This window comes from Emys orbicularis, chromosome 12 (assembly GCF_028017835.1).
Source record: "Emys orbicularis isolate rEmyOrb1 chromosome 12, rEmyOrb1.hap1, whole genome shotgun sequence".
NCBI classification, from domain to species: Eukaryota; Metazoa; Chordata; order Testudines; family Emydidae; genus Emys; species Emys orbicularis.
In genome coordinates, this window is record NC_088694.1 from 6,217,473 (window position 1) to 6,230,608 (window position 13,136).

At 44.2% G+C, this 13,136-nt stretch overlaps 1 protein-coding gene across 1 annotated transcript in view; it reads right to left on the minus strand.

Annotated features, from left to right (window-relative positions):
• Positions 1-13,136, minus strand: part of LOC135887024 (DEP domain-containing mTOR-interacting protein-like) — a 35,446-nt gene that overhangs the window by 15,065 nt on the left and 7,245 nt on the right. Inside the window, exon 2 of the mRNA XM_065414804.1 lies at positions 6,112-6,290. Within this exon, the coding sequence (XP_065270876.1) occupies positions 6,112-6,290 (179 nt within the window). The remainder of the gene's footprint in view (positions 1-6,111; positions 6,291-13,136) is intronic.

Below are 13,136 nucleotides of genomic sequence, written 5' to 3' on the forward strand. Positions count from 1 at the left end.
CACCTCTCTTCGTCAGTTTCCCCTACCTGTAAAATAGGGATAATACCCATTTAGGGAAAGTGCTTTGAGATCCATGGTGAGCTTGCACTAAGTGGTAAGTAGAGCAGGTCAAAAGTTTGGGAGGGGTTGTTTGTGTCAAAAAGGTTTTTCCCTGTTGTAAAAAAAAGTTTTGTTTTAGTGTGAAGAAATAACCTATTAATAAAAAAAAACAAGAAACACAAAAACATCCCGCCTCCCCGCAAGGAGGAGGAAGATTTTTTTCCCTAATGAATTTGGGGGGGTGGCAGGGGAGGAAGAACTAATCAGAGATTTTAAAAAGTTGCCTTTCGAAGTTTCAGACAAAAAATTTCACAGAAAGTTTGGAGTAAAAAACAAAATGTTCATTTCCTTAGGAATGTTTGGTAGAACTATGCCCCGCCTTTGGTTGACTGGCTCTAGTGCTAAGTGTTATGGTTGGACTTAAGTTAAAAAACATGCTCCCTGAATTGCCTTCATGATGACAAACTGCACTGCCACAAACACAAGATGTGTCAGGCAGGAGGAGGACTAAGGGGGTTTTGCCCATTTTTTGACTAGCGGTGTTAATGGGTCCCATGGTGTTACAATCAGTTTCATGGGAAGGAGAAGGATTAATGGAAGTTAATATGCTCAGCGCCTTACAGGCTGGAGCCCATGGAAAGAAGACGCACTTTTGCAGCTTGAAGGCCTGGCGGATAATACCCAATTTCCAATCCTGGGTCCAGTGTATGCTATAGTCCCTAGTTAGCTCCTATCTCACAAGTAAGCAATAGCCCAGGCAATGCATTTCGTGGTATTATTCTTGCCCCTCTCAAGGATGTTGGGACTCGGCGAGGGGAGGGGGAATGAATTTTAACTAGCCAGATTCCTGGCAGTTCTCTCCACATGGAGGTGAGCAGAGAGCCCTCTTACTAGAGGACTAAGAACAAGAAATGATCCCAAATCAGGAAATAAAATAGTCAGCCTCATGCATTAACCAGGTGATTAACAGAAACATGGAAGGATGACGTCTTTGGTGACCAAAAGCTTCACTCCTGCCCAGCGTTCCAAAGGCTTTAATCAAATAATGGGTTTCTTTGAAACTGTCAACCTGGTGGTGGAAAAAAAAAAATAGCTGGAAAGATGGAAAATAATCAGATTTAAGTGTTAATGGTTAACCCTGAACTAATTGCTGCTACTTTATGCTGCTGTGATAAAGCGCAGCAACAGAGGGCATTTTTATTCATGGCATCTTAATGTACAAGGCATTAATCTCGCATCAGGCAGCCAATGACAACAGATAGAGAGTTTGCGTTGCGGTGGTCAAGGGGGTTGTTTCTAAACTCCACTGCCAAAGAGGGGTTGAAGTCAACGAAAGCTGCACCTGCCTTCCACCTCCTCAGCTCCGATAAGGAGAGCGTAAATGCAAACTCCAGTGTTACCACAGCTCGGGTTGTTAAGGATTTAGGGGCTGAGAGCTCAGCTCCTGTTTAGGCACCTAAATGAAGTGGGCAGATTCTTCATCAGAGAGCAGTAGCGCCCACGGAAAACAATGACATATTATCCTCTCTCCCTTCCCCTGCTAATATCAAGAGCGATGGATGAAGGCTCTTCTTGAAAATCTGGCCCCTAAAATCTGGATTTTCAGCCTTCATTTTATACCCTCCCCCATTTGGATCTGCCCAGTCACTCCAGATGTCATAGGGTGAGAAATTCTTCTTAAGTCTGAAAGACTAACTTAACATGGGGCCTGCCCCAGTCATTTAGCACAACGGATTTGCCACTTTGCACTAAGTGCCCGGGTGTTACAAGCAACAGCTATTTAAATTCACCTTTGATTGATATTTCAGTAAAGAATCTACATTTCCACAGGGCCTTCCATCCTGAAGGGCCCCAAAGGTGTTAGCTATAGTCACAACATCACTAACATGCAGCTACTTCTGGGGCAGAGCTGGAGAAGAACACAGGACAGGTACATTTTTCCACAGACATTAACTACACCCACTCTACCTGTGCATACACACGGTATACTGCACCCTCAATTAAGTCAAACATGTTCTCTCTTGATCGTTTGGAGGGAAATTGGGGGTTTGGGCAACAGGTTTTTCCACAAAAAGAAATGCTTTTCCTTTCCACAGAAGATTTTGTTTTTTCACTGAAAATTTTTAGCAGAAAACGTAAAATGTTGATGAAAACAAATGGGGCACATTTTTGTTTTTTTGGCATTTCACCTAAAACTTTCTGTGGGGAAAAATGTTCCAGACTAACCCTCAATTTACAGACACTTTTTTGTAATTTTTCAGCCAAGAGGAAATCTGCATGGTCATTTTACAACCCTCCTTCCAAAACCAGAGGTTAAAATCCTGCACGCCTGAAAGAGAGAGCGGTGTCCCTTGTTCAGAGGGTGGATGCACACCTCTGGGTGGGGTGTGGGGAAGGAACAAATAGTGACCCGTGAATAAGGTCTCGCATAACATCTAGCATTTCCTGCTGCTAGTCAGCCCAGAAATATGCCACAAGCAACCTCATACAGAGAGAGAGAGAAATTTGGGGCCTTTTGCTTCTGACAAGAACCAAGAAAGGTGAGCAAACACAAGCTGGAGTGAGTCACCACAACTTCTACAAGCCTCAGAAAAGGCTGAGTGTGAAGTGAAGACTAGAGGAAGAGGGGTTGGGAGAGTGTTCAGGCCAAACTAGCCAACACCTCCCCCACAAGACGAGAAAACACTGAATTCTTTGGAGGACACACTGGACACAGCTCTTAAAAATCATCTTTTTAGACTCCTTTCCCTCCTTGTGGCCGACAACCAGACTAGAGAGGCAGGATGCTTGGAGAAAGAACCAGGCAATCCTTTGCCTCATGGACTCTCTGCCCCACAGACCCTGGAGCTCCCCTCACCACAGCCCAAGGTTTTGCTTGTACACGCTGTCCCAGACTGCCGGAAGAAGGCACCCTCGGAGTCTGTGTTTATTTTGGTTTCAGCCAGCGTCAGGCTCTGTGTGACATACACAAGCCGGCCTTGTGTAGCTCCTGCAGGGGAAACAGGCCTGAAGTATATTCTGCCAAACCGTCGGCTAAAAGCTGAACATTCAGGCTCATTCAGCACAAGTCGCCCTTGCTCCTCCCCTGACCATTTGCTCTCCGTTGCAGATTTCACCTTTGTTAAGTGTATCGCAGAGCGGGCGCATCACTCAACAAGTTCACTCGGCTGGTCAATCACAGAAACGTTTTCCATTCCCTCAAGTGCCCTGCGGTTATATGGCCTGGGTCCATGCATTGGACACTAAGGACAGACATTACATCCTGCCAAGTTAAGCAGCAGTGCAGAAAGGCAAAAGAAGGCAAAAGATCTGGCAGCAAAACCTACATTCTGTGTGCTATTAAAGAGAGAGGACTACTCATTGAAATAAGCACAGAGAAAGTAGTGTGAGTCTCTCCGTAAAGATGGTTCTAGCATCAAGCATGAGGACCTCAGATGCCCCAAAGCTTGGGTCTGATTCAACGATGGGGTTTTGGCTTGGCCCATTATAAAAACCAGCAAATAGCTGCAAAATGTGGATGTATATTCCACACTCAGTCACAAGGGTGTGTATAACTAGGGTTTGGCTTTAAGACCAATGGACGTGGTAGATTCTCCACACTTGGATTCTACCAGTCATGACCGAGGGTCTGGATGACACGCTCCAGTTCAACCACCAGTTATTGGGCTTGATGCATGAATCAATGGGTGAAATTCTGCATTATGCAAGAGGACTGCATGGGCCCTTCTGGCCTTTTGTTGTTCCAGGGAGGGAGAGAGCAAGCTAATTTTTTTTTGCCGCTTAAAAATAAACTGAGCTGTCTTGCCCACCTCCCCGTCCCCTCCTCCTCCCCTCACAAACCAAGTTGATTGCATTCCCCTCTCTAGTCTAAATGGAGCTAGTATTTTCATCTAGCACTGGCAGGATGGCGTTGGGGACAGGGCTAGTAGATAACCCTGCAATGGGAGCATGTGCAGATGCCGCTTTGCCAGAGGTGCTGAGGCTTTAGTTTTGGGAAGCAGGGTGCAGTTTGTTATTAACCCTCATGAGATTTTATCTCCGGGAAGAGGATTTTTAGTTTCTTGATAACATCATGGGAGTTTTCGATTGCGTGTTAAAGAGCTAGATGTTTTTAATCCAGAGGATTGTCTCCCACCAGATCACCAAAGCAGGAACATCAGCGCATGGATATCTGGTTCCAAACATCCCCAAGTTTCAGGGAGTGGGGTGGATCTGATGTGGGATTTTGGCCCAGGCTCATCTCTAGTAAATTGAAAGTTAAATGCGAGACAGCCACTCTTCGCACTACCAGCAAGCGCCCACAAACATCTTTCATGCCCGCACACCAAGGGTGAAATCCAACCCCATGTGAAGAGCCAGCCCAGGGCTTGCTTATGCACCATGAAAGTCTCACCACAAGCCCTCAGACAGGTCTTATGAAGTGCATCTGTCTTGTACTAATTCTCTATGCAGGGTTGAGTTTCACCCTAAATGAATCTCTCTCCTGCACTTCAGTCAACACAAGCAACAAACAGCCTCACCCTAGCTGCAGCATATGAAGTAGTGTGGCTGAGTGAACAGTGCACTGGCCTGGGACTCAGGATACCTGCGTTCTATTCCCAACTCTGATGCTGGGTGACCTTGGGTACATCTCGTCCCTCTGTGCCTCAGTTTCCCCATCTGTAAAATAAGGATAGTGATTCTGACCTCCTTTGTAAAGTATGTCAGGACTGACTGATGTAAAGCACGACATAAAAGCTAGCTGTTATTACTACAGTTACAACCTAGCGGTTGCCAGACAAGTTCTAGAACTATTTCCTTCACCAGGGAAGACAAGGATTTGTCTAAGAACCATCTGAAAACCAGTCTCCAGCCCCAGTGGTCTACAGCATGGCAGGGCAGTCCAGTTCTCTCGAAAAGAAAAGGAAATAAATCTGTTAACGCCAACCAGGTTAACTGCGCTAGAACATAGATAGCAACAGCCATGTTTAAACATGGCTCATAATAGCTACCAGTCATGAGGAGAGAATATACAAAAAAGATTCTATAACTCCCAGAAATGGACCCTAAGAAATCAGACCCTAATCCTGCAAGCACTTATACCAGGGGTCGGCAACGTTCGGCACGCGGCTCGCCAGGGTAAGCACCCTGGCGGGCCGGGCCAGTTTTATTTACCTGCTGACGTGGCAGGTTCGGCCGATCGCGGCCTCCACTGGCCGCGGTTCGCCGTCCCGGGCCAATGGGGGTGGCGAGAAGCGGCGCGGGTGAGCGATGTGCTGGCTGCGGCTTCTCGCCGCCCCCATTGGCCCGGGACGGCGAACCGCGGCCAGTGGGGGCCGCAATCGGCCGAACCTGCCGCGTCAGCAGGTAAATAAAACTGGCTCGGCCCGCCAGGGTCCTTACCCTGGCAAGCCGCGTGCCGAACGTTGCCAACCCCTGACTTATACACATGTGAAACTGGGGCTTTAATACAAATCTCTGCCCCCAAGAATTAAAGTATTATTATTATGCCCATTTTTCAGATGAAGATACAGGAGCTGGAAAGTCAAGGGACACTAGGCTGGGGCAGTAAAAATGAATTTTACTACATTTTTTATTTCTTCTATCATGAAGTTTCAGCCATTTGAGTATTTGCATAATACAACCATATTGCAGGGATTCAATTCCGTAAAAATCTACACCACAGTATTTCGGCAGCTGCTGAACAGCAGAGTAGCGTCCAGGACAGGGTGACTGAGCTAGAACCAGTTGCATTATTGTTCCACCTTTTCCCATGAGACACACCTCCAAGAGTTATTTCATTCTTGTGCAGCCACAGTCTCTCTTCTGGAGTGGATGCAGTGCAAGAGACTGGGAGCATCGTGCAACCTGAGAAGTAGTGCTATTAAACAGGATCCCAGTTCTGCACATCTCAAACTCCGGGGGGTCATCCCATTGGCTTCAGCGGAAGTACTTGCATGAGAAAGGGTTGCAGAAGTGGATCCTAAATAAGTAAGTTGGTCTGATAAGTGGGAACAGACAGGGGAATGACTAGTCCAGACACTGTGAATTTTCTCTCTTGGGCAAGTTAAAGGGTAACTAGAGTTTACAAACCATGATGGATGATGTAATGGTCCATTAGCTTCTGCATTAGGCGGATACCCGTCTCTCGGTCTGGTGCTTCCTTGTGGTCAATCAACCAGTCTGTAAGCTCCTTTGCAACAAAGCAGTTGGGATACGTTCGAAGGTGGTGGCGCCTGTCCTTAATGAGCTTTCCATCATGAAGTCGAAGCCTAGGATGAGAGAACACTATGAAGTGTATGTGTGTAATTTCAGAGACATTTTAGATTACATGCCAGTGGTGGCTGTGCCACCATAGGCTTGGAGATGATGATAGTTTAGGCAAGAGTCTGGATGCTTAACTGCACCTCTTTGAATTGCAAGGTTGTCTTAGTTCTCATAAGGTTGCTGTCTGGTGAGTTTGCTGGTACCTTCCACTGATAGTCCTGACCAGAACACAGAGGGAAAAGTAAAGTGAAAGTTGTGACCCTCAAAAATCCATTCACCCTGGATTTGGTTTGAACTAGTTCTTATTTTGCCTAAAATCAGCTGATCTTTCCCGAATACTTCACAGTAAACAAATATGCTCGTAGGTATGCAATGTAAGAGAAGACATTACCAGATGCTATTTTTTTCTGTCTTAAAACACGGGGGAATGATTTCATTGATGACAGACCATAACTGCTCCAAAACTTAGAGGTTGATTATTCCCCACCGCCATCACACATACTGCATTGTTAAATTTTACCATCATCCACACTAGTCTTAGTCCTGAACAGCATTCTGGGGGTTATTTTAACATTATTTAGAAAATATACGGCGGCTGAGTGAGGTTTGTGAAGAAAAGCAAGAAGAAAACGATCACTCATGCTTGCCCCAGCTCTGCTCATCATCACCAGGAAAGCAAGTCCTAAAGGTCAGCTATAGTATTCAGCACTAAGCATCAAACAGTAGCAGGTCACGTTGGGTTGGGATGGGAATGTCAAAAAGCAACACTTGCTTTTGCTGTATGTATTTGACAAGGACTAATACAAGGCAAATCACTTCAGGCAGTTATGAATTCCTACACAAAAAACTTAAACAGCACACATTTACCAGTGTGTCCAGTCTGGAATGAATGTCTTATATGCATGGGATACCAATATTAGAAAGTTAGATTCTGTATGAGATACTTCCATCAACAAAGAGTCTGGTCTAAAAAAATTAAAAGAAAATAATGAATATCTTTTAGAACTGACAATGTCCAATCTAGTCTGGTTTAGATAGTCGGGGAGAGGGGGAATACAACTGGGACACATGCAGCTCCTGGGGCCCATCCCTGCAAAACCTCAACGTCACAATGAGTTTGTTACTTCAGTGGAAATATTTGCGTGAGTAAGGGTTATTCATATGATTAAGGCTTTGAATTTTGTAATGACCTTCACAGCTGAACAGGGTCACCAATCAAACAGATCTTGTATTCAAGCCAAAACCAAGTGGCAAGGACAAAACCAAAGGTATCAAACTTGGCAAGCATTCTGCCTCAGTCATTACTGTTTCCAAAATCTTAACGCTGGAAAATGCACAGGGCATGAATCCTACCTGAACAGGAGCTGTCTGATATCATCATTTGTTTAACACCAAGATGTTTATAGTTTCAAAACATTCATTATAAGACACTCTTGCCCAGGGCCAATATATTCTGCAAGGACATAAATCATGGAGCATTTCTTTGTTTAATGCCTTCAGGTGAGTTTTTCCCCTGCCCACAACAGAGCTTTACATAAATTCTATTAGGTGTCCCATAGATCATTTTCTATACAAGAAAATGCTTTGTCTAACAAATTGTAAGAAGCACACAAACAATTCCCACATCACCACATACTATGCCCTGGAACCTCCCAGTTCCATACAGTATTTATGTTAAAGGATTAAGGGAACAATAGAACCTCAAAAGTCTGCAGATCGTGAATTATTGGACAAAGGAGGGTTTAATAATTGATGACTGCAGTTAAGACTGCCAATTCAGAATGAGAATGGAGACCTGTCTGCCCTCTTGGCATTTTGCATATTAAGGGACTTGTGTCTAGCCAGCAAAAATTGCACCTGTAAATGCTCCTGTGCATGCAAAATCATCTGACTTGCCAGCGCCAGTGCAGCACATGCCGGCCCCAGAGTGGGATTTGTGAATGTAACCAATGTGAACGTGCAGAAGTTGTGATGCTCTTTAGGTGGCTGCATTCAATAATGTGGTCCATAGTTATCGGCGGGAAGGTCTGGTAAAAACTCTAGTCCTGTGTCTGTGCCACGTCTGTCAGCTGCTCATCGTAGCTCAGCAGTAGCAGGTGTTAAGATCAACAAGGTCAGAAAATTGAAACTTAGTGAAACTCTGAGGCTCGAAAGCTTTCCAGGGTTGCTCCTCCCATTAGCTACTCCTCCCTGCCTTTGGACTTTCCTGTAGGCCTCTCCAGTTTTCTCCACCTCATGAAAGGGCCCCATCCACAGTGAATGCAATGGATGCTGGTTTGAGGCCTTGTCTATACTACAGGGGAAATTCGATCTAAGCTACGTAAGAGTTACATGAATAGCGTAACTCAAATCGACGTAGCTTAGATCTACTTACCGCGGAGTCCACACTACGCGATGTCAATGGGAGATTCTCTCCCGTCGACTCCCCCTACTCTTCTTGATCCGGTGGAGTACAGGAGTCAACGGGAGAGTGATCGCCAGTCGATTTAGCGGGTCTTCACTAGACCCGGTAAATCGACCGCCGATGCAATGATCGCCACTCGTGGATCCCCCGGTAAGTGTAGACAAGCCCTGAGTGTTAGGTACTTTCCAGTTCCACAACCAATAACTGGCCCAACTGCATCCTCCCCACAAAACAAAGCCTCAGTCTGAATCCCAAAAGCTCTGACCCGATGCCACCAAATTCAACATGAAAACTGGAGTCTTTGTGTAAGGCAAACCTGGACATCAGCAGCATCTGGGGCCCACAGCTGTCTAAGACCCACCGCTGGATCAGCAAAGGCACCAGAGAAAAGGAGACAGTGCGAGGAGGGAGCCGTGCCATGCTGAGAGAATGTGTGTTCCACTTGAGGACCAAGGAAAGCTTTGAGATGGGTTTTTTTCCAAACTGGTTTGCTCAGCCTTACATTAGAAGCATCCCCAGAGTTAGTACCACTACATGAGGGCATAGGCACAGTTTCAGCCCATGAATCCTGCATTTTTTTTTTTAATTCTGTGAGCATGCACAGGGCCCCCTAGTGCACCACAGAGAGGCAAGGAAAGCAGCCCAGTAACCCAAGGGATTTCCCACTCAAGAAGTTCAGGTAGAGTTCAGGCCTGTATTGTATGGACTGAGATATCCTGCTTTCCGATGACCAGCCAACAAGGATTAAACCCGTATGTTCTTGTTCAGCTTTTTATTCTGTTTTCACTTGGAAGTTTTGTCCAAGCAAGAAGAGAGCAAACATTTTAAGTCCCAAATTTTCTCTCAAGAGAATAATCTGCCATGCAACATTGAGAATTGCCTTTTATTTTAGGGGTTTGGAGGGGCCGGGGGGAAGCATCCTGTCAAAATGCTATCAGCATTGTATGCCAATTTTAAAGTCCCCCCCTGCCCAGCCCACCCGCTCCATAAAGAGGTAACCAAAATGTTATCTCCTTAGTACACAACAAGAGAACTACTACTTTATAGGAATGTTTCTTATTGATAAGAATGAAACCAAGAATACTCTATTGTTATCATGACTCTGAAGAAGTCTGTATAACCCTTATATATTGTCTTGGATGTGAAAACATGTAGAACCCAAAGCCACACAAGGATGACGTCAAACTGAAATTAGTTGGAAAAATTGTTTCTGGTTTTGCAGTATTCATTTTTCACTTTTTAGAATTCTGCAAAAACTGTTATACAAATATTGTTTAAAACAATCCCCCCGGTTTCTGGTAAATAAAACATTTGAACAATGGTTTATATAAGAGATATTAAATTTAGATAAAACAAATTGAAGAGTTAACAGTGTCACAATTTTTAAAGCATTTTTGACTAAGTAATTTGGTTCAAAATTTTTGACCAGCTCTAACTGTTACCCCAGAAGTGAATGCTTCCAAACTTTGGGGGAATTCAGCATTGAGTTTGAACACTGAGCCTCAGACCCATCTCTCATGTATAATGACTAAGGTTCTAACTATGCTGTACTGCACGTAGCTCTGAAACTGTGATGATCTATGTTTTCAGTGTGCTGTACCTATTAATTGCTATCAAGTCCACCATACTGCTCTCAGAATGACTGCAGCATGTAACAGAAGACACACAACACGCTCTCATGTACACATTACTTGTGTTCTTTTTGTTGTTTTCCTTAGTCTAAAAAGGAGATTATACACATTTTGCTCTTTTTGTATGGAAAGAGGTAACACCGAGTATATACCAACAGGCCCTTTGAAGAAATCATTTGACACGTACATGAAGAGTAAGCATATTATCTTGAGAAAAGCAAATCTAGCTGAAACTCAGATTGACTTATAGTTATCTTGCTTCCAGATAAAGATTGCTAAATAAGGGTGTGTTATATGACATTTAGACTTTTTCTTCTACATGCCAAAAACCATTCGTGTTCTGCCAAAAACACAAACAAAAGCCCCCAGAATAATACAAGGAGAAACTGGCTGCTAGAACACAAAAGTCAACAGTTATGAAACACTTTCCTTTTTGGCTGTTGCTGCCTGTGCATTTGTTTTAGATGGGTTGGTTGGGCAATCATGATGTTTCTTTGTCAAGGTCACTAGAGGGACACCATTATTCATGCCCTGTGACCTTGTTCAAAGCAAATCCACAGCACCTCAAGGAGGGAGAGCGGGGGTGGACATCAAGTGTTCTGTACGTTTATTCATGGGGATTTTTGTTTTGTTTAACATACAAGAGCTCACTAAACGATGGTAATTCTTTAAACACAGAACAGATAATCCACTGTCATAGGTTTGGGGGCTCAGACAGTTCTCAATTATCCTCTCCTGATGAGAGAGGCTCCGATACTTGAATCCAGCTTTCCTTTGATGCTGGTTTTCTTTCTGTACTCTTAATTTTTCACCCCTTTTAATGAATTTAGTGCTCAAAGGTTTCAGATTGACAGAACAATACCCCAGTAATGCAATAGGGTGAGTAACTGGGACTCCATGCACGCACAAGAGTCCATGCCTACAAATCTGATTGCAGGATCAGAGCCCTAGAGAGAAGTCCTCCATCCACAGATTCAGTACGGGCAATGGCCGTTCCAGCTTCTCCACACTATTCTTCTAGTGCCCCTCACAGCTAGAGTGGCTCAGAAAACACTATATATAATCTGTGAACATTTTTGAAAGAAATGAACGTCTCCGTTTTTTTGCTCGAGATTTGCATAGAAACTTGCAAGTTTAAAAAAAAAAAAGATTTGAAGGTTTTTAGTTTTTTCATAGAAAACCTGGAAAAAGTTTGAACAAGGACATTTTCCATAAAAGTTTTCAACTTAAAGAAAGGCCATTTATTGATAGGAAAATAAAGTTGTTGAACCATCAATTGTAACTAGCTCTATTCAAAGAATGTCTGGAGAAAACACGTATAATGTTGTATTTCATCTTCATGTCCATATAGCTCAAAGTTTTCAAGATTGACTAGTAATTTGGAAAAACCTCAATATTTGGGTGCCCAACTTGAAAGGACCTGATTTTCAGAAAGTTGGGCCCCTAACACTGTTTCCAGATGGGCTCCTCAAAAATTGAGGCGTCTAAATATCACCAGTTGCTTTTGAAGATGTTGGCCATCATCTGAACCTGTTGATAACTACTAAACAACTATAACCTTTATCCCTGTGGTTTCTGGGGAGACTGTCCACTAGGAATTGGACTACTATTTCTCAACTCATTTAAAATAACCTACTGTACATCTCTAATGAAACTGAAATCTGTATTGAGTCCCTAAATAACTCCAAAAATGTTACAAACATGATAGTTTCTCTCCTTCCAAATTTACTCTTTAACCCTATATTTTACATGCTACACCAAAAGGTTTTTGCAGTTCTTGCATTGGGTCACTTCCAGTCCCAGTGAGAGATTAATAATGCCAGACTATGCTGAGTTGAGCACCTGCTTGTTTGCAGGGGGAATGGTATTCACCTGGTCTTGCAGCTGAATCATAGGCTTTGTCTTCATTATTAAAATAAAAAGGGGGCATATTATACATCCACATGTCCCTTCTGACCTTGAAATGTATGAACTCTATATGGCGACAAGGCACTGGTAAATCTTACCTTGATGTAGCTAGTCAAGGTTAACGCTGTACCACTCACCCATTGTTTACCTTGACTAGCTACATGGAGATAAAGACTACTTGTCTTGCCTCCACTAGGGTTTTATATTGAGATAACTATCTTGTGTCAGTTCTCTCAATAAAAATACCCTTTGTTTTTGCTGTAAGACATAGCCTTAATATAAACGGAACCACTAGAATATCTTACGTTTACATAGCGTCTTCCATCCAAAAAGGCTTTACAGACCATAGGCCACGTTCTGCCCTTGACTGTTGGAGTGAGGCTCCCATGACACAGTCAATCTTTCAAAGCAGAGTTCCCAGTCACTGAGGCAGGGCCCGCTCCAGGCACCAGCTTGTCAAGCAGGTGCTTGGGGCGGCCACTCCGGAGAGGGGCGGCAGGTCCAGCTATTCGGCGGCAATTCGGCGGATGGTCCCTCACTCCCGCTCGGAGCGAAGGACCTTCCACCAAATTGCCGCCGCAGATCCCGATTGCGGCTTTTTTTTTTTTTTTTTTTTTTTGGCTGCTTGGGGCGGCCAAAGCCCTGGAGCCGGCCCTGCACTGAGGACTGGTATAAATGCTCTGTTGTTCTCATTCTCAGCTTACAATGATGTCTTATATTGAACTGGAGAGAAATCCTCTTCTAAGGCCTGGTCTACACTGGGGGGGGGGGGCGGGGGATCGATCTAAGATACACAACTTCAGCTACGAGAATAGCGTCGCTGAAGTCGACGTATCTTAGATCAACTTAGAATCACTTACTTTGCGTTCTCGCGGCGCGGGATCGACGGCCGCGGCGCCCCCGTCGAC